The sequence below is a fragment of the Henckelia pumila genome, unplaced genomic scaffold, assembly GCF_033568475.1.
Source record: "Henckelia pumila isolate YLH828 unplaced genomic scaffold, ASM3356847v2 CTG_461:::fragment_3, whole genome shotgun sequence".
Classification (NCBI taxonomy): Eukaryota; Viridiplantae; Streptophyta; class Magnoliopsida; order Lamiales; family Gesneriaceae; genus Henckelia; species Henckelia pumila.
The window spans coordinates 1,870,738-1,896,190 of record NW_027331831.1 but is presented as its reverse complement, the minus strand read 5'-3'; the positions used below and the strand labels follow the sequence as shown (position 1 = coordinate 1,896,190).

General features: G+C 31.7%; 2 protein-coding genes and 1 pseudogene across 3 annotated transcripts; 1 reads left to right on the top strand and 2 right to left on the bottom strand.

Moving 5' to 3' along the window:
• Positions 1 to 101: 101 nt before the first annotated feature.
• LOC140872244 (uncharacterized) lies at positions 102 to 17,085 on the bottom strand. 2 transcript variants are annotated; one of them, XM_073275055.1, is made up of 2 exons: positions 16,293 to 17,085; positions 102 to 502 (listed from the first exon to the last, which is right to left on the bottom strand). In XM_073275055.1, exons 1-2 carry the CDS (start codon positions 17,061 to 17,063, stop codon positions 188 to 190), a joined length of 1,086 nt encoding a protein of 361 aa, XP_073131156.1. In that variant the 5' UTR covers positions 17,064 to 17,085; the 3' UTR covers positions 102 to 187. The 2 variants fall into 2 exon arrangements, with proteins under 2 accessions (XP_073131156.1, XP_073131155.1); XM_073275054.1 differs by lacking the exon at positions 102 to 502 and adding an exon at positions 14,911 to 15,357.
• On the bottom strand, positions 4,555 to 7,183 carry LOC140872355 (pentatricopeptide repeat-containing protein At1g19720-like; annotated as a pseudogene).
• On the top strand, positions 10,957 to 13,935 carry LOC140871732 (eukaryotic translation initiation factor 2 subunit alpha homolog). The gene is made up of 7 exons (XM_073274409.1): positions 10,957 to 11,437; positions 12,320 to 12,376; positions 12,479 to 12,565; positions 12,646 to 12,792; positions 12,936 to 13,040; positions 13,335 to 13,433; positions 13,602 to 13,935. Exons 1-7 carry the CDS (start codon positions 11,399 to 11,401, stop codon positions 13,755 to 13,757), a joined length of 690 nt encoding a protein of 229 aa, XP_073130510.1. The 5' UTR covers positions 10,957 to 11,398; the 3' UTR covers positions 13,758 to 13,935.
• Positions 17,086 to 25,453: the final 8,368 nt, after the last annotated feature.

Here is a 25,453-nt window from a genome sequence, read left to right as displayed (position 1 = left end):
TTCCAATAAATTTTGCATTGACAAAAAGTCTATATAATCCAAAAATTGGAAGTGGACGTACTCTCCATCTCATGCATGTTTAACCAATGTACCAAAAAATGTACTAAAATAATAAGACATCCATTGGGTACTAAATACAACAAGGCCACACCACACCACACCAATTATCATCAATGACACTGATCAATTAAATTCTATATCTGAGGAGTGGGTCTTTGAGCAGAATACGTTCATGATATACTTTCCAAGCGTAATCTTCAAAAGGAAACGAATGGAACACTTGTGGTTCAGTCTCGGCGTCTTCGTCTTCGATGTCGCGGTCGTTTTCTTCATCATTGCCATCGTGTCCACCTTCAATGGCTACTTTTGGAGCTGGTCGAGGGGACACCATGCTTTCCACCGGGAGGGTAACCAGTAGAGACATTGTTACGCGACCTAAATCGTCGCCCGAACATGGTATCGGTCTTCCTCTAACTTTCTTCGATCTCCCATTGCTCCAGACCTGTCATGTTACAAACCACATAATGTATATATTCTTTTGAACAGAAAGAATGGAGGTTTCAATTATTGTTTTCAGGACTTTACACATATAATACGCTTAAAACTTCAATAATTTTATTTGATATCAAGACCCAATTCTATCATGCCATTTTGTTCTTGCTTTGGTTCAAGAAAGTTTGAATTGGTACTAGATAAAAAAAAATTTATTTTTGATAGTATAAAAGAATTCGAATTGACTGGGGGAAAAAAAGAGCAATGTTAACACAATTACACAATTAAAATTGAATAATATATTCCACAAAATTGTGTCTACCAATGTTGACAAATCACAAGTCCAAAACCATCATTAATTTGATAACATTTGTTGGAAAATGTCGACGTATAATTAAGTAGAGCCTTTCCATTTCCATTTGCATTTCTAGCTAGTCAATTAATATATGTGATTAAATGCAAATTCAATCCTAATTTCGTGTTAAACTAAAATTATCAAGATTCCAAAATCCCAATTTCCCTTCCCCACACAACTGGATTAGATTGAACCAGCTTGTCGTATTAATTAAATTATTTTTTCCCCTCGATTGAGGTTTGAATTAATTTTAACATTTGCGAATAAATCAAATCTTAAAGAAGTATCCTGAACTTCGCAAATAACTTAACATTCAATTATGGTAGACTTTTATATTTATTTATATATTAAAAAAATATAGTCGTCTCAAAATTATGATAATTAATTTAAGGGTTTGTACAATTCATAATTAATTATTATTAAGATAAACTAACAATATTGTTCTATTTCTATTGCATATATCAGCACCCATTACTAGTAGTCTAGTAATACCCAACCACCAAATTATTAAATAAATTACGTAAGAACATAAATATTTTATTTATTTATTTTGTTTGAAACCAAACAGAGTTGGTAAAATTCTCACCTGAGCAATGTCTCCATAATTGGTAAATCGAGAGTCGTTCGAGATTCGATAACTATGCAATACATCTTGAAGATCAAATAGTGACATCGCATGTGCTACTAAGAAACTATTTCTTAAAACACATCATGTACTCTGACCAGAGATTCGTCACACTAATATCTCCTCAGATTGCATAGGATATCCACACTAGCAAGTATGTGGTGAATCCTTGACAACAAAGCATCGACTCCTATATGTGTCGTAATTATACCCAATCCCGACACCTGATGACCCCAATAGAGTCGGTAAACGAGTCAAAGTACAGTACTAGCATATAAAGTCTCAATGATGTTTCAAGTAGTAAGGACTAATGGTGTACAACCAAAACCGCGGACTTTATCCACTCGATAAGTGATAACCACTTGGAAAGTCCGGATAGGGTAGTTCGATCATTCATCGTATGAATATCCATTTGCATGCTTTGAACATCTCTATGTTCCATACCAATGAAACGTGGTACTCGGCATCGCAAATGCTAGTCTCAATCTCGAGCGATCCTTATCCTTATTAACGGACGGCTCAATCGACTAGGAACTGTTTAGAATATACAGTGACTATAAGATGTGTTTCATGATAGTCATCCCCATGCACTACCACATCTTACATACATTATAGTATATTCAAGGTCTTTATCAAAACAACAATAGTATATCACAATATAACAATATGAAGAAAGATAAAGTCATTGCCATTAATAAAAGTGTAAATTATATTAAACAAAAGATTATTTATACAAAGAGTCATCAAAGCCCTTAGCCACAAGTTGGCTCACCGAGCACCCACTCTTTCATGGGAGACATGGAATTGAGAAGAATATTTTATTCGAATGATACCATATTAGACTTCAAATTATAGATCTCCAAGTACTAATCAAAATCAACATATATTCTTCTTATTGAAAAAATACATTACTTATTTTCAATGGTCAACTTAAAAATAATAATCACAAGCACTCAACTCAACCAAATTTTCACATTTCTCTTAATTATTGCAAACGAATATTTAAATGCATGATCAGGGACGGATTCATAAATTAGAGTTGGGGTGGGTTGAACTTAATCAATGAATTATATATTACTCTCTCTGTTCCAAATACATTCTCCTATTTTGTTTTTCACACAGATTAAGAAAAATTTATTGGGAAAGTAAATTTTATATAAACTTCCTATTTTATCCATATGTAATATATTAAAAAAGAGAATTTAAGGATTCTAGCCTACTTCCAAACCATATTTTTAAAAATAGCCTTGTTCATCAAATATTTTGCAGTATAGCCTTTCCATAAACTTAAAATCCTAAAATATCCTTTTAAACATTTTCTAAATTAGTAGATTCTATTACTATAACTCACTCAATAAATTAAGAGAGATTTACAACACTATATTTGGAAGAAAAAAAATTGGCTCGTAAAAATATTGTTTAAAATGTATTTTAAATTAACACAATATTTTTCACAATATGCATATGATTCAACACCGCTAATAGAGCCAAACCCCACAACTATATCAATGTATCAGTCTCTACTATCTAATTACTAGTTACTGCACGTAGATAACATTACTCTAACAATTAGCTTTGTGTGATATACTTATCAATATTACATAAAAAATTATATAATCTGATATTCATCATGAATTTTCAATACATTAAAACATGATATAAAAACACATAAAAAATGATGCAAAAAGAAAAAGAGATTACCTCCCTTGATTTGATTTGATGGTTGGCGGTGAGAGTCCGGGAGAGGGAGAAGATAATATAATGAAATTTGTGACTTTTTCAATAAACTAAAATAAAATATAAGAATAAATAAAAAATCAAAACCACAAAACATGAGATTTCGTATCTTGGATTTAATGTTTTGTTGGTGGCAACAAAGAGAAAAAAATAAGAATGATAAATCGGTGATAATAAGTGATAATAGGGTTTAAGGGATAAATCTGTAACTTGGGATGATTAAAAGTCTAATTTGAAAAAATAGCTAAATTAAGGCCAAAATTGATTATAGATACTTGTAGAAGGCTATTTTAAAAATTCTCTCATTAAAAAATGATTGCACAATTTTCAAGGTGTAGTTAATAAGGGTATATTAGTAAAGAAGTGTAAAAAAATATTACTAAATATGATATATTACTATATATTTGGGACAAACAAAAAAAACGTGGACAATATAATTGGGACGTAGGTAGTATAAAAAAAAGTCATTACATTGTACTACTCACAAAAAATAGACAAATTGTGTTTTTAATCCTATATGTTTGTCTTTAGGATTTTGATCCTCTATGTTGTCAAATTTCAATTTTAATCTGTTATCTTTGTTTTTTTTTTTTGCAACTTTCATCTTTGTTCCGACTTGGCTCTGACATGGAAACAATGCAGTACTGCTAACACTGGAGTGTATATTGCCACATTAGCACTTCCAATAAAAAAAGACTAGAATACCAAAAAAATTGAGTGACTAAAACTGAAATTTCCTAACACAGAGAATAAAAATCGTAAAATGACAAATATGCAGGACTACAATGCAATTTTCCACCCAAAAAGTTGTGCACATAGGCTTCCGGTGTAAAAAATAAATTTTATTGGATTAAGTAAAACAACTTATATATGTAATAAAAAAGAATTTGGGGTGGGCTACAGCCTAGGATTGGCCTAAGCTAGATCCGTCAGCATGATTACATTTATAAATTATCTGAACAAAATACGAGTAAATGTAAATTAATAGCACATATATTTGTTCAATAATCCATTTGGTGCCTCTTTGTGCCTCGGCTCAAGCCTTTGTATTATCATTCATTCTCACAAAAAAGAAAAATTATTGCTTTGCTTACAATAGTTATAACATTATGCATTCATTTCTTATCTACAAAGAAAAGCTACATTCAAAAACAACATACTTAGCCAGTGCCATTACACCACTGTATTTTCATGGAAAGCCTAGGAGCCATAGACAAAACTTTGGGTACAGTTTTATCTACAAGCCTCCTCAATTTACAATGCAAAATATATACATATTTACCTCATCGAGAGTGCTTCTTGCGGAACAGCAGTGGGTGAAGGTGTACGGTCCTATATGATCAATCTACCAGTAATCGCCACACGAACAGACCCCGTTTTCGAAATGGTGCAAGAATTTTGGATCACTTAAGTATATTTCACACCCATGCGTTTCAGAAACTGATTTGGCAAATCCATGGCATTGCTCACACGTCCTCAAGTTCTTGACTATCCTTATACTTCGAGACCTTTGAGCAGATTTGATGAGAGCAAAAGCTAATGCAAGTTTCTCACTGTGAACTCCATTCATTTCTTTTTTTTCTTCTTCCCCACGTCATAGTATTTTGTCCCCTTGGTTCTTAATTCTTCCTTTTTTATCCAAGAAAGTATAGATTTATCATCAAGTTGGCCAAGATTACCAGAACTAAACATATGAACCGTGTTTTTATCTTCGATCCAGCTCAGACCCATAGGTTCTGTTGAATCTTTCCTAATTTCGAATGCTTTTATATAGGAAGAATCCTTGGAAATTCCAACCAAGTTATATAGGTGTACGACTACCCTGTGAATGAAAGCATTTCCTGGTTCAAGTTCAAGTAACCTCTCTCCTGCGTAAATTGCCAACTTAACATTCCCATGTGCCCGGCAGGCAGCAAAAAAAGCAGACCAAATAGAGACATCAGGCTCTATGGGCATTCCCCTGATAAAGTTCAATGCATCATCGAGCATCCCTGAACGACCATATAAATTTACCACAGCCATGTAAAGGTCTAAACTTTGTAAAACCTGATAATCTTCACTCATCTTCAAGAAGACTAGCAACCCTTCATCAACCATTTTGGCACGACCATAAGCCGAAATCACACCCCCTAATGTACCTCTGTTAGGTCTGTATTGCTGTTGCAACATCATTTCAAAGAGCTCAATTGATTTCATAAAACGCCCATGCGCAAAATAACTAGCAATCATTGTGTTCCACGTCACAATATCTTTTGATGACTTTCCATCGAATATGACTTCCACATATTTCAACATCCCCGATTTCGAGTAAGTGTCTATGAGAGAATTCACAACCGAACCATCAGAGTCTATATTTCTCCTCAAAGCACAACCATGGATCTCTTTCAACTTTTTCACAAAAACCAAATTTGCACATGCCGGCAAGATGCTCAAAATAGTAACTGAATTGGGTTTGTAACCAACAGACTGCATCATCCGGAAAATCTGCAGTGCTCTATTTTTCAAGCCATTGTGCAAGAAACCAGTAATAAGAGCATTCCAAGATGCAGTGTCCCGATGAATTCCCCCATCCTTTTCCATCTTCTGGAAAAGATCCACGGCCTGATCCACATCTCCATTATGAATGTAACCCGTGATCATCACATTCCACGTAATTACGTTGGGCTTTATGCTTGATTCTTGCATTCTTTTAAAGAGCTCATGTGCTACACCACAGTATCCAGCTTGGCAATATCCTCTTATCATTGTGTTCCACGAATACACATCTTTTTCTGATATCATATCAAAAACCTGGCGAGCTGCCCGAAGTTTTCCACTCTTGGAATACATGTCAACGAGGGAATTCCCCACACATCTTCAGCATATCCCAACTTGATGGCAAGTAAATGAACTTCCTTTCCTTTCCTAAGATCTTTTGAAGATGAACATGCTGATATGGCACTCAATAGAGTAACCCCATTTGGTTCAACTCTTGATGAAAGCATCTTTTGAAACAAACGTAATGCCTCCGCCCCCTTATCATTCTGCGCAAGTCCAGAAATCATACTAGTCCAAGTGAAAACATCGGGCATGAGACCATAACTCTCCATCTCATTCATCATTTCAATCGCTTCATCACACTTTCCTGCATTGTTATAGCTTGAAATCATTATATTCCAAGTGATCATCCCCGGCTCAACACCATCTTTGCACATCAAGTTAAAAAATCTAAGTGCATCATCCATCTTTCCCTGCAGGCAATACCCTGTAATTATTGCATTCCAAGAAACTATATCATTCACTTCTGATCTTCCAAAAAACTTCTCAGCACAGCTCAACCATCCACATTTCGCGTAGACAGCAATAATAGAATTACTCACATGCAGTTCTCTACTCATCCCAAGTTTAATTGTCATAGCATGTATCAATCTCCCTGTATCGACATCCCCACACTTTCCACACGCCTGTAAAATTTTGGGAAACAAGAAATTATCAGAAAACGCATCACCCTCAATCATCATCGAATAAAATAGGTCCAACACTTCACCCCACCTCTTCTCTCTTGAACAGGCGCCAATGGCAGCAGACCACGCATACAAATTCCTTTCAACCATTTCATCAAATACTTGAAATGCATCATCTAGGGAACCACACTTCGCAAACATGCCAACTAACTTGCCTTCAAGAAACGGGTCAGGTTTTCGTTTTAGCCATTCCCTGACACGGGCATACAGCTCGGAACATAGCCTTATTGAACGAGAATGAATGCACGATTGAATCAAGTACGATAAAGTGTTGTGTCGTACCTTCGACCATGATAAAGCAATGGAATCCAAATAGGCAATAGCTTCACCGAGGCGTCCTTGCTTGCAGAGCTGCTTCAATTCGAAATCTTCAGCTGAACTGGGCCTTCTGAAAGAGATCTTGTGCGGAAATCGCAAAGTTTCAGGGATTCCAAGGGGTATAGTTTTACATGGAAGAACTATGTTCTCCATTCTCGCGAGTTTTTGGTGCTGCAAGACATTGGTGGATGCTGAGCCACAAATCCGACCGGCGCTTTATTGGCTGCTTAATTGTGGACCACCCGAATAAATTGGGTTATGTCCATAATAATATGGGCCATCTAAATTCTTCTGGGCCCAAATGAATTAATGAAGCTCAGGCTCTATCCAACAAGTAAAGTTTAACACAGGGGGCCGAGAAATCCACCTCCTAAAACCAACCAAGCCTATTATGTTGTTTTTCTCTTCTTTTTTTGAAAATTTATTCATTTATTTTTTCAAAAAAAAAAAAAAAGCATTGGTTGATCGATCAAGAACGTTACCTCCGAGAACTTGTTCGGGTAATCGAATGTGGGGGCAACGACGAAGAAGAACAGAGGTTTGAACAATTCGGTCACGACAAAGAAATCGCAATTAAATAACCAGAAAAAAAAAAAACAAATGCACGTACTTATAATTTCGATCAACGTAGAAAAAGGAAAGCAGACGAGACGAGATTGGAGGATGATAGAGCTGGTGTTGGGCGACGATTTTTGGCGTAGAAGGAAGCGAGCAAGACGATGGGAGGAAGAACAGAAATCTATATATATATAAAAACAAGAAAGTATGCTAAAAAAAGAAAACAAATATTTTCCCGCCTAAAGTTTATTCTAAAATTAGTAAAAATATTGCATAGATAAAATAAAGATATTGTTGAATTTAAACTAGGTAAAGATAATATTCAAAATAAAACAAATATTATATTATAAGTGATAAAGTATATTATCCAAAAATTTTAAAATATATTTAAAATACGAGTGATTTTTTAAAAAAAAAATTAAAAAAATTATTTTTCTTGATTTAACAAAATTGAAATTTTTCTTATAGCCGGTGTTTTGACTATCAATTATGTATATACACAACAAAGATTTAAAAATAATATTATTAATCTATATCTATATAAAAGAATAAAAGTCTGCTAAAAATAGTTTTTCGTTCAAAAGTAATTTATAAAAATAGTAAAAACATTATCATTAATCATTAAATTTGAAAATAAATATGGTTAAATTTAAAAGTATAGATAGAGATAATATTGAAGTTTAAAAAAATAATATTATTAGTGATAAAATATTTGATTTAAAAATTTTAAAATATATATATATATAAATATGATTTAATTTAAAAAAAATTAAAGTACTATTTATAGTGATCAAACAATTTTTTTTTAATGTGGTTGTTTAGTATATATATATATATATATATATATATATATATATATAAACAAAAAAGTGACATAAATAGAAATAAAACAAATTTTCAAGCCCAAAAGATATTTTCAAAAATATTAAAGATATCATAAAATTAAAAAATAAAAAAAATATTATTTAATTTAAAATTATAGATAGAGAAAATATTGAATATTCAAAAAATAAGATGAATTATAAATGATAAAATATTTGACATAAAAATTTTAAAATATAGATAAAAATATAATTTAATTTTAAAAAATTAAAATATAATTTATCTTGATAAAAAAAATTTAATTTTTGCTTTTGACGTTGGTTGTTTTGCTCAATAAAACAAAATTTGTACACCAAATTTTACAACACAAAAAATTATACAGGAATTTAATATACAAAAATATCATGATAAATTAGATACAAAATATCGCGATAAAATAGAAAAATTTCAAGATATTAATATTTTAGATATCATTGTATATGATATTTGTTATACCTTTAGCAATTTTTATATATAAAAACATAAAACTTATATGCAAATATTTAAACTAAAATTTTTAAAATATAAGTAAAAAATATGATTTAATTAAAAACAAAATTCAAAATAGTCTTCTAAAAAATTTAAATTCTTCCTCTTTTTATAAAAATCCGACAGATTTTTTTTAAAAAAAATATTTTTCATTATTAAACAAAATTTAATAAAAGTTTGATAAAAAAAATTTCATTATTAAACAAAATTTAATAAAAATTAGTGATATTATATTTAATCTAGAAATTATAAATATACTTCAAAATACGATTGAAAAAATTTAAAATATTATTTTTATCAAATAAAATTTAATATTATTTTTAATATGATGATTGATTTGTCTATATGCATATGTAGATATACACAACAAAAATATTCAAAAAAATATGATGTTATGAGTGATATATTATTTAATATAAAATTTTAGAACATAGATAAAAATATTCCTGAAGTTAAACTAAATTAAATTTTTTTTTGTGATAAAAAAAAATTTATTTTTGTTTATATATATATATAAGATGAAAAGATTTCTAAAATAGAAACTATAATATTTTCAACCGAAAAATTATTTTTGAAAATAGTGAACACATTATCATCAAACTTAAAAATTCAAATAAGATATGATTGAGTTTAAAACTATAGATAGAGATTATATAGGATATTCAAGAAAATATTATTTTGATTTGAGTGATATATTATTTGATTAAAGTTTTTTAAAATATAGACAAATTTACGATTTAATTTAAATTTTTTTTGTTATAATAATTAAATTTTTTGTTTATTTAATTTTATATAATTTATATATTAATTTTTTGTTTATATAAAAAACATTTTATACTAATTGTAAAAAGTTTAATGTAACTTATATTATTAAAATATTATGTATCTATATTTTATTATATTTATTTTTATATTTTATATTTTATATTTTTATATTTCAACTTTGAAATTTTAAAATTTAAAAAAATTATATTTTTCTTTTGTATAGAATACAAATATTGCATGCATCAAATTTATAATTATTGGGTAAATAAATCCCTTAGAAAATAACAAATTTTTTAATAAAAATATAATATGAAAATTAAAATATTAAAATAAGAAATTTATGAAAAAAATAGGGGCGGAAAACCTTATATATTTATATATCTATAAACATATTAGAAGATGTCAAATAACTTATTTCATTTGCTTAAAACTGTTTTCTAAAAAATTTTCCAAAGAAATTTACAAAAATATTAAACTCTGTCACAAACCACTCCAACTACAATGAATTTAAATTGATTCCAATAATCTAAGGATTTGAAATCCGTTGTGATGACTTCAATTGTGGTTTAATAAATATCAAGTTGAATTTTTAAAAAAAGTTATATAAGCAATGAAGATATATTTATATCCGTATATTTCAAATTTTTTAATCCACTTCAACCTTAATTTATTTATATTTTAATTATTTATTCAAGCACTCATATTATGTCAATAATTACACAAAAATATCATTCTGCGCATCGCACAGGTGGGAATACTAGTTAGGGAAGTTTTTGGGAGGGAGATAGGAGTGTGACATCGGGAAGAGTTGAAAAAAATTAAAAAAAATTGTATAATGTTTTTAATTAAAAAATGTGTGTTTAATTTATAAATCAAAAAAAGTTTGGGGGTTCGAATGAGGTGGAAACACCATCTTATAAGCCCAATTTAGAAACCGATATACTGTCGCTGCTCTGTCAAGCCGGCAACTAAAGAGGAGTACCTCCTATGCGCTCTGTCGCCAGCTATCAGCGGTCAAGTCTGGGCTCAAGGTTCTTCTTTGAAGATAGTGGGCACGGCTTCATTCACCTCCACTTTATTGCCCCAGCTATGGTTACAGGCCCTCGCGACTGAGCCCGGCAAACAAACAATTGTGAAAAGTGATTTATAAATAACAAATTATTTATTGAATTCTAGATGTGGGAACAAGTATATGGTTATAAATATTATGTTTAAATAAAGATAGCTTCAAAAATTAAATTGAGGCGGCCACCGCATAATTCCACCGCATAATTCCGTTCTTCCCCCATCAATTCACAGTGCTTGCAGTTCTTCCCCCACAATTCTCCTCCGCCGCCGCTCATAATTAATAATCTTCTACGCTTCCATCAACCCTTTTGCAACCGACTTGTAAACCTTCGAAATCCACCGTTTCTTGATCCCACCCTTCGAAAACCCAGCTTCGGATGCCCATATTCCGAAGCATCCCGTCTTCTCAAAGTTTTGCCCAAATCCATATCCTAATTGGCCTCCGGGAATCATGTCTCTCTTGGATCATATTCAAACACCTCGGATGCTCAGTCATTCCAGCTGTTTTTCGAACATTGGTTGATCGATCAAGAACGTTACATTGATCTCAGCAAGAGGCGAGTTTCTGAAGAGGATATCCAGGCGTGCGAGGAGAGATTTAACAAGAGCAAGCTTGTCCATTCCATAATGCGACATGTGGCGGAGACAATGAAGATTGATCTTGAGGTTATCTTTAAATTGGATTGTATCTGTTGAAATTTTTATTTCAAAGTTTTCCTTTTCATTTCTATTCTTTTGTTTTCTTATTTGAATAAAAAGATGCACCTTTAAATTGATTTTAGCTCAGTGCTTTTGAAATACTGCCAACGAGTCCATTGGGGAATGTTCTATGTTTTTGTATCATTTTTTGTTGTTATTTTCCTTGCTAATAAACATCGGTTAGGGAGTTTGTGTTTTGCATTTTCTATTTTAGTCTCATGTTTGTTTGCTACTTCTACTGATATGTTGCTTGACTCCAAATAATTAACTTGATTTTGCCTTTGGCAGCATGCTTGTGATTTGTAAATTTTATCCCAACGAAATAGGTGTAAGTAGCTATTTATAGGCAAAGTATGCCGTGAAACTTGTAAAAAAAATGGTGAAAGAGAAGAAAGGGAAGAAAAAAACTACAAGGAACTGTCAGAGAACATTCAACACTTATATGGATGCAGTTATGGGTAGTTTGAAGCTTTTCTAGAAGAGCTTTGTAGGCTACTTACTAGATCTAGGCTTCACTCTGTTTAACACATCTCCTGGGAATAGCTTTTGGTATTTGAATCTGAATATGGTTGTCTTGTTATTGTTGAATAGGACCAATTGCAACTTTGTGAATTTTGAGCTCGGTATTGGTCAATGGAACTAAATTGTGGTTACCTTTGGTTACTTGTAGAGTTGTTAAGGTCTCACTGTACTTTTTAAAGGTGTGAGCATCAATTATGCCAACTGACCAATTAACTCAAAACGATTTGCTAATACTGCTTGTTGCGCTACCCGATTAATGAACTATTTGACTAGTGAACTAATTTTACAATCTATTATGAGCTTTGCTTAGATGATTTTTTGTTGCAGGACCTCTATATTCATGTGGGCTGGCCTTTATACAGGAAATATGGTCATGCATTTGAGGTGAGATGCTCAGAAGTTCAATCAATATAGTATATGTTGTATATTTGCGCCAACTTAATATTTAATTCCGTAACAAACGTTTTACTGATTTCTAAATTACAGGCGTTTAAAGTAGTTGTCAATGATCCTGATTCCGTGCTTGACTCTCTTACTCGTGAAGTAAAAGAAGTCGGACCTAACGGACAAGAGGTAGTATACATTTTCATTTCAATCTCATATTCTTCACGAGATCAATGTATATGATTATTTTCCATCTGGAAATCCTGCAGATAACTAAGGTTGTTCCTGCTTTATCGGAGGATGTAAAAGACTCTTTAGTTAAAAATATTAGGAGAAGAATGACACCACAGCCTTTAAAAATTCGTGCAGATATTGAAATGAAGTGCTTTCAATTTGATGGTGTTCTGCACATAAAGGTTCACTCCCATGATTAATCATCTGACTCTTTTTTTTTTGTTTTTATTTTTTTTTTAAAACTTTATTATTATCGTGGTTAGTAGCATTACTGGGATCTCTCTTTGGTGTTATGTACCACTGATATCTCCCAAATGCTTTTCAGGACGCGATGCGAAAAGCTGAAGCTGCAGGAAACAAGGATTGCCCTGTTAAAATTAAACTTGTTGCTCCTCCAGCATATGTTCTCAACACCCAGACTCTTGACAAGGTAAATTACTAGACAAGCATGTTACGCTTAATAATCTGATATTGCCTTATGCATGGGCAGCAATGAGTTCTGGATCAATATTGATACTCACGATCCTATGGTAAGCATCAAAGTTTGTTAAGCAATGCAACTGGTGTACATCACCAGCGAATGACATAAAATTTGCTTTTGCCATTGGTGAATGTTAAGGTGCCTTGTTATCATCATTTCCTGTATTTTCCTATATTTTACTTTATATTTGAGATGATTCAAAAAGCTGTCACCAATAAAATTAGTTTCATTTTTGCATTGCAGGAACAAGGTATATCTGTACTTAACAAGGCCATTGAAGCTTGCACAGAAGAGATTGCACGACACTCAGGAAAACTTACTGTCAAAGAAGCACCTAGAGCGGTGAGGATGACTATATTTATCAAAATTAGAATTTCAACTTTCCCATATCACATCAGATTGTCGCTAAAAATCGTTTCCATTTGCATGTTCTGTTACGGTTTCAAAATTTTCACCTTGATTGAATATTCATCATGGCCACCACCATTTAATTCGTTTGGTTTTATTTAGGTGAGTGAACGAGAAGATAAACTGCTCGCAGAGCATATGGCTAAGCTTGGTCGCGAGAACGAGGAGATTAGTGGAGATGAAGATAGTGAAGCGGAGGAAGATACAGGGATGGGAGACATAGATCTGGAGAACACGGGATCTGGGATAACAGATTAGATATTTCTTCTTTCTTATTCGTACCTGTGTGAGAGTACTTGTTAATTTAAACAATTTTGTTCACCCTATCTCCAAATACAATTTGAACAAATGTATTGTCATTTTACCCATGTTTTCCTGTTATATTTTTAAATTTTGGCTAACGTATGCAAGATTTAAAGTTATATTTGAATCTATATATCTTTGTTGTCCCATTTTATGTTTTAATTTGTCTTAGAAAGTAAAGTTTCATCGCAAAAAATCTAGCTAATGCACAATCTCGTCGAACCACCCCCTCCCAAATTCTTGGATTCGACTCTGTTTTGGCACGTCTATTGTTGTATTGTTTGCATCGAAGCCGTGGCTTATACATGAACTTTGTCGTGTTGCTTATGTTTTGCACCTGGCAGAAGAAAGCCCACCCCTTATTTGCTTTTGGCGTTGTATACCCTCGATTAGATAATTTTTTTCAATCTTTTAACACGTAGATATCACATAATTGGCTTCTAATGTTTGATAAATATTGCTAAACTCCCCGTACTAGACCTCAAGCAGATTCTAAGGATCTCAAAACGTCGGTTGTGATACATAGAAATTTCGTATAAAACTTGTATAGATTGAATTACAAATAAAATCACTGTACGAGCCATTTATTCGGAGAATATAACTACACTATTGCCTGCAGAAATCCCACCAACACAAGAAGTCATTCAACCCGATCATAAGGACGACGTACACAGGACACTCGTCGTGTCGTTACTTGTATATCCATACGAAAATTTATCCCTAGGAAAATGTTAAGCGTACACGTTATAATAAGGAATGCATTATATTATTGGGTGGTGCTTTGTTTATCGTCTGTTTGGTTTGAAATTTTTTTGGCTATAACTTATATGCTTTGGTGATTATAACGAATCCAAACAACAATAAATAATATTGACAAAATTAAGTAATGAAGTTTACGATGACAATTAAAAAACCAAATAATGGTATTATAACAAAACTTTGATTTAACGAAAATAACAAATTGGACTGTTGTTAAATTTTAAATTTTTAAACATTATTCTTATTATTAATTTATTCGATATGATTTATTATTAGATTTTTTATTTGAGTTCTTTTGGAAAAAAAAATTTATTCAGTGCATTGACAAAAAGTCTATATAATCCAAAAATTGGAAGTGGACGTACTCTCCATCTCATGCATGTTTAACCAATGTACCAAAAAATGTACTAAAAAAATAAGACATCCATTGGGCACTGAATACAACAAGGCCACACCAATTATCATCAATGGCACTGATCAATTAAATTCTATATCTGAGGAGTGGGTCTTTGAACAGAATACGTTCGTGATATACTTTCCAAGCGTAATCTTCAAAAGGAAACGAATGGAACACTTGTGGTTCAGTCTCGGCGTCTTTGTCTTCGATGTCGCGGTCGTTTTCTTCATCATTGCCATCGTGTCCACCTTCAATGGCTACTTTTGGAGCTGGTCGAGGGGACACCATGCTTTCCATCGGGAGGGTAACCAGTAGAGACATTGTTACGCGACCTAAATCGTCGCCCGAACATGGTATCGGTCTTCCTCTAACTTTCTTCGATCTCCCATTGCTCCAGACCTGTCATGTTACAAACCACATAATGTATATATTCTTTTGAACAGAAAGAATGGAGGTTTCAATTATTGTTTTCAGGACTTTACATATATAATACGCTTAAAACTTCAATAATTTTATTTGATATCAAGACCCAATTCTATCATGCCATTTTGTTCTTGCTTTGGTTCAAGAAAGTTTGAATTGGTACTAGATAAAAAAAAATTTATTTTTGATAGTATAAAAGAATTCGAATTGACTGGGGAAAAAAAGAACAATGTTAACACAATTACACAATTAAAATTGAATAATATATTCCACAAAATTGTGTCTACCAATGTTGACAAATCACAAGTCCAAAACCATCATTAATTTGATAACATTTGTTGGAAAATGTCGACGTATAATTAAGTAGAGCCTTTCCATTTCCATTTGCATTTCCAGCTAGTCAATTAATATATGTGATTAAATGCAAATTCAATCCTAATTTCGTGTTAAACTAAAATTATCAAGATTCCAAAATCCCAATTTCCCTTCCCCACACAACTGGATTAGATTGAACCAGCTTGTCGTATTAATTAAATTATTTTTTTCCCTCGATTGAGGTTTGAATTAATTTTAATATTTGCGAATAAATCAAATGTTAAAGAAGTATCCTGAACTTAATTCGCAAATAACTTAACATTCAATTATGGTAGACTTTTATATTTATTTATATATTAAAAAAAATATAGTCGTCTCAAAATTATGATAATTAATTTAAGGGTTTGTACAATTCATAATTAATTATTATTAAGATAAACTAACAATATTGTTCTATTTCTATTGCATATATCAGCACCCATTACTAGTAGTCTAGTAATACCCAACCACCAAATTATTAAATAAATTACGTAAGAACATAAATATTTTATTTATTTATTTTGTTTGAAACCAAACAGAGTTGGTAAAATTCTCACCTGAGCAATGTCTCCAAGTGTGATCAGCAGAGAATCCTCCTGACCCGACACATTGACCCAACCCGAATCCGAGCACAAAGACCACTTCTGACACCTGGGTACATAATGCAACCCGACTACATACGGGTAAACCCGACCCGGTTTGCTCGACCCATTATCAGATATCCACAACAGAGAGCACAGCTCCTCTGCGATCGGATTCTCAAACCCGATTACAGAAGCCAGTTCTTGAATCAACCTCAAGCCCAGCGTCTCCATTTCTCGTGTAAATTCACGCAAAGAATCCAAATCCAAATCCAAATCCAAATCCAAATTCAAATCATCTACTTTCTTTGTGAAGTCGAGGCAAAAAGATTCGTCATGATCATCATCATCATCTTCGTCGTACCCGAGAGGCCAGTTGTTCGGGAATAGGAGTTGCTTTTTCTGGTGCGGGAGTTCGAAAAGGGACTCGGCGGCGGGACAGATGGTTCGGTGTTTGAGGTGGAAGAAGCCGAGTTTTGTGGAGGCCGACAGGAGGTTTGGGTGGAGAGCAGGGATAGGATCGGAGAGAGATAGTAGAGGGGCGTTGGTGGAGGAGCGGCGGCCGGGAGGTAGGGAGAGGGAGAGGGTCGGCGGGAGGCGGTGGAGGAGAGCGGAAAGAGCGTCGGAGGTGGAGATGGATGAGGCGGGGTTGGTGTTGACGGATGGGGTTGGCGGTGGCGCCGCCGTGGTAGCGTATGGATTGGATTGATGGCGGTGGTTTTGGGATTCCTCGGCGGAGGATGCCATGATGGATTTTTGGTGTGTAAGAGCCTTACATGAAATTGCTTCGTGGATTTATATGTACATGTAAAAACAGTAGCAGTAATTGCTGGAGAATTCTTTGCGTTTATTTGGCGTATTACCCACAAATATTTTTTAAAAGAAATTTTTATGTACACGAAAACTCATTTGAGACGTTTTCATTAAAAAATTTTATAACACGGATCTCCTAATTGAATCATCTATGATAATGTTAAATTCTTTTTTACACTAAAAGTATAATATTTTTTTATGACGTATGAACCTGGGCTGCAACCGATCACAATGGGTAAATATCTAGACTAACACAATAGCCTACAAACTACGTCAGTCAGGTAAACCGCAATAAACTAGTTCAAAAAGATGTTGGTAAGGGGAATCGAACTCGTGACCTTTGGTCAAGTGCTCACATTTTCCTACATCTCTGTCGACCTAAAGAAAAGATTCGTCTCACGAAATTGACTCGTGAAACCGTTTTTGTGTAGATTTAAAATTCAATTCTTATATATGTTTGTTTCTATAATTTATTCATAAATATTAGTGATTGATTTTGTGTGTGTAAGAGCCTTACATGAATTTGCTTCGTCGATTTATATGTATATATGTAAAACCAGCAGTAATTGCTGGAGAATTTTTTTCCGTTTATTTGGCGTATTACCGACAAATGTTCTTTAAAGGAAATTTTCTTGTATTAATGTATTACTCAATGAATTTATCTTTGTAATTTTTTTTGGCAAACATTTATAAAGAATTAGATTTAAAATTCGATTTATTTATATAATTTTTTTTAGAATTTATTCATAAATATTTAGTAATTGAAATCATATATTTTATAATGGCATATGTGTGTTAGGCATGAATTTATAATCACGAAATATTTGATGAAGATATTATGGGAATAGGCCTCTTGCTGCAATTCATTTATTTTTATTACATGCATGGTACGTAGGCCAAGTTAAATAAGTAATCACTGATATTTGTGAGCTACAATTGAAAATTATATCAGCAGTTGATTTAAACAAGTGATTCCACAGAGTCAATGCGTGAACCAAATACATTAAATTATGGGATCATCTATTTGAGAATGACTATCAAATATTTTTATGATTGTTGTTGAAATAGGTTTTCGAAAAATTAAATATGAGCTGCTGGTTTTTACTTGATAGGAACTTTTATTTTAAAATAAATGGAAGTTAATTTTCACCTATATTTTAAACAATAAACAGATAATCGATTAAATGTTTGGTATGGTTTTAATAAGAGTGATTAAATTTATATATTGGATTGTAACGATGAAATTAACCTTACCATAATAAATTTTATTTTTTATTTTTATTCAAGATCTTGCACATGCATACTTGTAATAATTAAATTTGGATTTTTGTAATATTTTTTTTCCTTTTATTAAATTTATCACACCAAATTAAAGGGATACATAGTCCACTTGTAGAAACATTTATCACGGGCTCATTGAATTATCATGATGTGCTTTTTAAAAATGTATGGATGAGAGAAAATAATTTATTAATCACTAACTTATCAAATGTACCAAACTATACCTAAAAGCATCAAAGTAATTCCTACGTATTCACTGGTCTTGCTTTATAATTGCAATAGATAATATATTAGAAATTATATTATGCCGAGAACAACAATAACAAGTGAGTGTATTCAGTTAATCATAGTATATATTTACTGATATTTGTACGAGAATTGTTGATAGAAATATAATACCTTGAAAAATTATGAACTAATCATAGTATAACCATGATATTCATTTATGTACAAAATTAATTAAGTTTGATAAACGCTTGGGATTTTTGCGAATAATTTTTTTTTTTGAATTTTTGTGACCAAGTTACGACACTGACATTTTCGCATTTTATGAGACGATTATTTAAAATTCATTATTTTGTAGGGACTCCAAATCCTGCTCGTGCGATTTTGTTCCATTCACCGGAAGAGTACCTTTTTCAAAATCAGTTTTGTGTCGTTTTAATTTTTTTCTTTACATTTTGATATATGTCTTCGGAACATATAATGTACACATTTTATACTTCAATAAAGTTGTAGTCACCATACATGTCGGAAAGTAATAATTTATTGTGTTGGAGTTATTTTACAATCCAAGAAACTCAACCTACGTCGTTATTATTAGTTATATCTTTTGATAAAATATATTTTTATCATAAAATATAATATTATAATCCATATTGTTGATTTATGCAGTTTATATTGTAACGTTTTTTGTTTAGTTGAAACTTAAAGGATGGTTTGACACATCAATAAACAAAGAGAGAGAGAGAACTACTTGTTGGAGTTAGAAAATGATAAAACCAACCAAAAATAAATAAATATAAAAGGGGATCTAGATTTAGGAGAAAACGTATTAACATAAATGTAGTATACAAAATGGAGGAAGTAAAACTTTTAAATTTTAATTAACCAAATTCGAACAAAAGATAAAATAATCTATATGATCAACTCCAATTGTCTATAATAAACTGCATTATTGCTCCCAAAAAAAAAACCAAAAACTTGAGTTCAACAATAATTGTCGTGCTTCGTGGATGGCCAAAGTTTAATTATTGAAAATTGTGTTTACTCTCTCTCTCTCTCTCTCTCTATATATATATATATATATATATATATATATATATATATATATATATATATATATCATATTATTTTAATTTTTATTATGCCAAAATATTCTTCTTCACAAATTAGCTTAAAAATGATTAACTTTATTCTTTAGGGGAAAAAAATTTGATTATTAATGGCAGGCTGTTCCCATGCTTGCAGGAAATTGTGCCTGGTGGGTATATCTTGTTTCCGGGGTTGTAACTGCACACAGTTCTAGAAAAAATAAGGCCTTATAATCACATCGTTTAAACTCTAATCTACCCTCTTAACCAAATCATTATGTAAATATTTATCCACAATAAATGTAGTCCGTATTGATTGGTATGCTCGTACTTGTTAGTGTTTTCAAGAATTTATTTAAATTCTTTTTCCGCTTCCTATATATAATTTCCAAATACTTTATTGGTCAGAAGTTTGGAAACCCTAAATAAATTATTACGATTTACGAACATTAAATCTTCGATTACTTGATAACATCATGAAATCCTCAGAGAGAGTTAATTTGGAAATTTTTATTTGAAACTTTTAACTCAAACCAAATATTTGATAAATGTATACGAGTGAACCAAGATAAATATTTGAGAATATATTGTGTATCAATATTTCTATCACCATGGTTAGGTCTTGTTTTGTTAGCTGGAATCTCGATGAGTAAAATACAGTCCAATAGTATTTTTTTTTTGTTGCGATTGATCATTTATCTCATATTGATTGAGATCGTTAGTTAGTTACTCACATCCATCAAATTAAGGCAAAGCACTTATTTTTTTAAAAATATATATATTATGGTTTTTATATATTTTATTTATATTCATTAACCGTTAAAAAATACCAAAATTATAATTTATTATCTTATACCAATTTAAATTAAGTCATTGTTTATTCAGCATTATTCTACATCTTAGCTACTCACATATTTTAAAATTACAATTACAACTACAATATATTATATAATCCATCAACCCAACTATCTGACCTAACATTTTAATTCGAGGCAAGGCAAATAATCAGGTCCTCCGATTCGATTTTGTATGTGTTACTTCACAAATATTATTTGTGAGATGGGTTTACGTAGGGGTGATCACATTTTTTTCAAAAACCGCTCGAACTGACCGCCTCGCCGCCATGCAATTGGGTGGGCCCGAATTTTTTTAAAATTTTGTATATAAAATTTTTGAATAATTTTGGTTTAATTTGGTGGTAGCCCGGGTAGTTTAATTCAAAATATTAAAGGATGCAGGAGCTTAGAATTTTAGTTCGGATAGACTAAAAATCCTGGGTCCGCCATTGCCGCCATGGTTCGGTTATAATTTTTGGCTCAAACCGCCCAGTCCCACCGTGTATAGTGGTACTTAACTAGAGTTATATTTATAGCACATTATATATACATTATACACAGTAGATTCGATTCTATGCCGCCTCCACTCTCTTCTCTCCCAACACTTCTTCAAAAAAAAATTTTCTCTTTCTCTCTTCATAATCTATTTACTACTTCTCTATACAAATATTAATCTTCAACCTTGCCTAAACATATTATAGTTGATTAATTTTATTTTGTCGTTTGATAGTTATTTTATTTTGTTTTATTTTGTTTATTATAGTTTTCATTAATTATTCTAATAATTTGAATAGTTTTTTTTTTTTATTTTACCTATCATTAAAAAAAACCGTGAACCGACCGCAACCGCTTAAAACCGCCGAAAACCGCGAAAACGATTTTACATATAAAACCGCAACAAAAAAATAAAATATAACCGAACCACAATTGACAATTCGGTTTGAATTTCTTATGAAAAACCGTCAAACCGCACCGTAATCACCCCTAGGTTTACGGATCAATTTTGTGAGACATATGTTTTATTGAAGTTATTCATTAAAAAATATTATTTTTTTATAAACATAAACATAATTGACCCGTCTTACAAATAAAAATTCGTATGACTGTGTATCTACTCGCATTACCAATCCTTCGGTCGGAGAAGCGCTGGGTATTTGGGAAGCTTTGAGCTGGATTAAGGATTTGAACTTATCGTAAATCATTGTCGAATTCGATGATCTTTTGATTGTTGAAGCTTTAAACTCTACAACACCGGATTCCTCTACGATTGGTCTTATTATTGAAGATTGCAAAATCTTTGCTTTGGATATCCAATCAATCTCTTTTGTTTTTGTCCGTAGACCAACGAATTATGTTGCTCATGCGTTAGCTAGAAAAGCTGGTTCTTTGTCTGGTCTCTAGACTGAGTGGTGCCTTCGTCTTATGTTATTTATGATGTAATTCTCAATGATTTGGTTTAATATATTGAGTTTCTGTTAACAAAAAAAATGGTTGTGAATGTGGCTGTGAGTGAAAATATTGAAATTGAATGAAATCAAACAACTATTGGGTTTCCAGGTAAAAATCCAAACAGGACCAAACATTAGTTGTGTAGAATTAGGCCCAGACTTGTTTTGATTGGAGTCAACTTCATTTGTACAGATGGTTTGGGCCAAAATATAGCCCAAGAAGTCAGACACACTCCCTAACTCTTGGGCCCAAGAGGAACATTAACATCTTGATCTGTCCATCGCAACGGTCAGTTGCCCACCACAAGAGTTGTAGAAAATTATACATGAATAGAAAACATTACGTCGCATTTATATGAAAAATCTTTGTTTCGAAAAAGTATTTGGAAAAAAAAAATCATAGATGTATTTCAAATCCATCATAATTATTAATTAAAATGATTAATTTGGTGTAGGATGGATTTGAAATTCAGATGAATCGTGCTTAGCTTAGATCGATGTCTCGTGTTGATTTTGGAGAAATAATAGTTGATTTAAGAAATGATTTGATATATGAAACATGAATTTCAAATGACACTCGTACATTTGAAATCAACCATATTTAGTATTGAAATTGTTTAACTTGAAATACAACGAATTTAAAAATTCAATTAAATTTTGTAGAAGAGCCATTCAAAGAATTCAAATATATCATCTCAAATGGTTCCATTAAAATACATGAGTTTTATCTATCCAAACAAATTGAAATAAGTCCAAATGAAAATATATAGTGGTCTTGATTTCCATTTGGTAACATCTATTTGAACATATTATCGTACATATAAATTCATTCCATCTGCAATGGGATATCAGGTAAAATCAATTCAATTTGAGCTTGAAAGTTTTAACAAGTAGAGCTCCAAGTGCCTTTTTCTTTTTTGAAAATGCTCATTTGTATTTGTATATAAAGATTAATTTAGCATGTGAGCCTAACTAAAATCGGATCCTCCTTTACAAGTCTACCGTCATTTATTCACTGAAATCTCATCGATAATTTATAACTTATCTCATATCAAAATTTCAAATTTGAGATTTGATATCACGGTCTACTTGTAACAATTCTCTACTTCAACTATTTTTTTTTAAAAAAAAAAAGATCTGATTTAATTATTATCATATTCATGGGCAAGAACCAAAGTGATAATGGACTAATGGAGCATCCGATATTATTTATTTATGGAGGAGGTGAGAGAATAATATTCTTAGGTTGGCTCTCCCAATAAAGTACCAATAATTAAAAAATGGAATGAATTAATTATTGAATTCTAAAAGTGGGCCTCACACGTTTGAAACAAAGAGTAGAAAATTCAATAATATAATAATGTTCATTGATTGATGTATGGGGTTGAATGAGCAATCATGCATTTTCTGACCCCCCCAAGTCAAAAATACACGCCTATGACCTATCCTTTTAGGTGCTTTCCTTCTCTTTTGATTTCAATATTTTAAATAACTGAATGAGAAGTCTCAAAACAATAATAATAATAATTCGTCTACTGAAAAATATAAAACCCTTTCCTAAAAAAAACCCCAATATTCATGAGTTATTGAGTTTAATAAATCTATTATCTTCATCAACGTTGTGTATAAAAACATTATAATAATAATAATGCAAAAGAAAGAGATCCAATTTATATAGACAATTACGAATCCATCGTACGTAAAAATCATAAAATATCACTCTTTATATTGTTTTAAATACTCACGTGCTTATATTGTTTCCAAAACAATTCACCGTTATTATCACAAGCCTTTTTTATATAATCTTCGTGGAAATATTTTTTTTTATCATTCACATATGATAATCGTCAGTTTCCACACAGTTCGCAAGGTGAAAAGTCCCTTTCGACAATCTTTACTCTGAGAAATCTTCACCATAATACAAAGCCAACAAAAGGAGAAAATAGTTGAACTCAACCCAAAAAAAAAAATAGTTTTATACATGCAAGGGTAAAAGCAAAAGTATTGCCGTTGCTTAATAAAATAAAATAAAGTAACAAAAACAATCATTATTCTAACAATAACGGCAAATAATATTCTACCATGATTTTTTTTTTGTTATTTATTTTTTCCTTTAGGACATGGGAGGGGTTAGAAACTTAGAATGTCTTGAACACGTGAACTCTCTCTTCAAATATAATATAGGTGTTACTCGATGTAAGATTGTATATTCAACGATTGTTTTTATTGTACTAATCATATGGATTTTTAGCGTGTTTAGTGTTACAATTTGATATAATTTGATATCCGATTTACTTGTGCTCAAATATATATAGAGTTTCTTTCAAGTGTCCACCTATCATGCCCACTACCATGCCCATCAATGATGTAGTGAGATCCCAAACTAACTTATCCCACAATTATGTCCCAAATCAAATATAGTTAACTTTCCAGTACTCATGTGATGAGATCCCAAAACGAATATGCAACATGTTGATATACGTAATATCTATCAAACATTTTAGACATCCTCAATTATTAAGTCTGCACAGTCTTGAAATCTCTTTCATTCCGATATAAAATCGGTTCATTCATGTTTAACTTCGTCTAAAAACCTGTCAGAAAGAGCTCATTATCTGTACAATCTCTTGATACCGACGATCATTTTCTCTTATCAAACTCGAGTGTCACACTCTCTTATCAATCTCGGAGGTCACACTTGGGCTATAAGATTGCGACCTAACATAAATCTTTTTTATTTTTAAAACTTTTGAGTTAGAAAAGTAGTTCGTTACAATTTAATTTTTTTTTCAACTTATTTGTTACAGATTTAGAACCTCCATGTCAGAATATCAGATGCACTATTAATTAAAAATCATCCGCTAACACGACGAATTCAGGTACACGCATAACGTGCCAATTAGGGGATTTAAATATCTAAGATATTCGACTATAGCCTCAAAATTTCGTTAAAATCAAACAAATGGCATCCACTAAAGAATCGAACACTTCGGATTCGTTCCAAAAATATCTAGCACCACACACGGGCATAATGATTTTATTAGGTTTCTTTCAATTCAAACACCACAAATTTTAGGTCGCCATTCCCTTTAACTAACTTAACCAGCATTATAGTGAATAACAAGTTTTTATATTGAAAACTACTAAAATAAATGCAAAGGTAGTGTTTGAAAAAAAATTACAAGAAGCATTTTTCAATTTTTTCTTAACAAAATTTTAAAATTTTGTTAAGAAAAAATTAAAAAATAATTTCAATAAGTTTTTCCAAACATTACCAAAATCTGCTTGCACGCTTTTGGTAGGCATATTTTCTAAGATCGTAAAGTTCCATGATTCCATGCCACTACCCAAGTGGCCAACTCCCAAAACGAACAATATAATATATCTTTCACGAACAAGAGGCCACCAAGGATAGAAGAATCAACAATCCCAAATTCCCAATAATA

Coding starts and splice junctions, on each gene's coding strand:
- LOC140871732 (XM_073274409.1), top strand. CDS start 11,399: ATGCGACATGTGGCGGAGACAATGAAGATTGATCTTGAG. Junction 12,377..12,478: donor AATATGGTCATGCATTTGAG/GTGAGATGCTCA, acceptor TCTAAATTACAG/GCGTTTAAAGTAGTTGTCAA. Junction 13,041..13,334: donor ACACCCAGACTCTTGACAAG/GTAAATTACTAG, acceptor TTTGCATTGCAG/GAACAAGGTATATCTGTACT.
- LOC140872244 (XM_073275055.1), bottom strand. CDS start 17,063: ATGGCATCCTCCGCCGAGGAATCCCAAAACCACCGCCATCAATCCAAT. Junction 503..16,292: donor CACTTGGAGACATTGCTCAG/GTGAGAATTTTA, acceptor GTAACATGACAG/GTCTGGAGCAATGGGAGATC.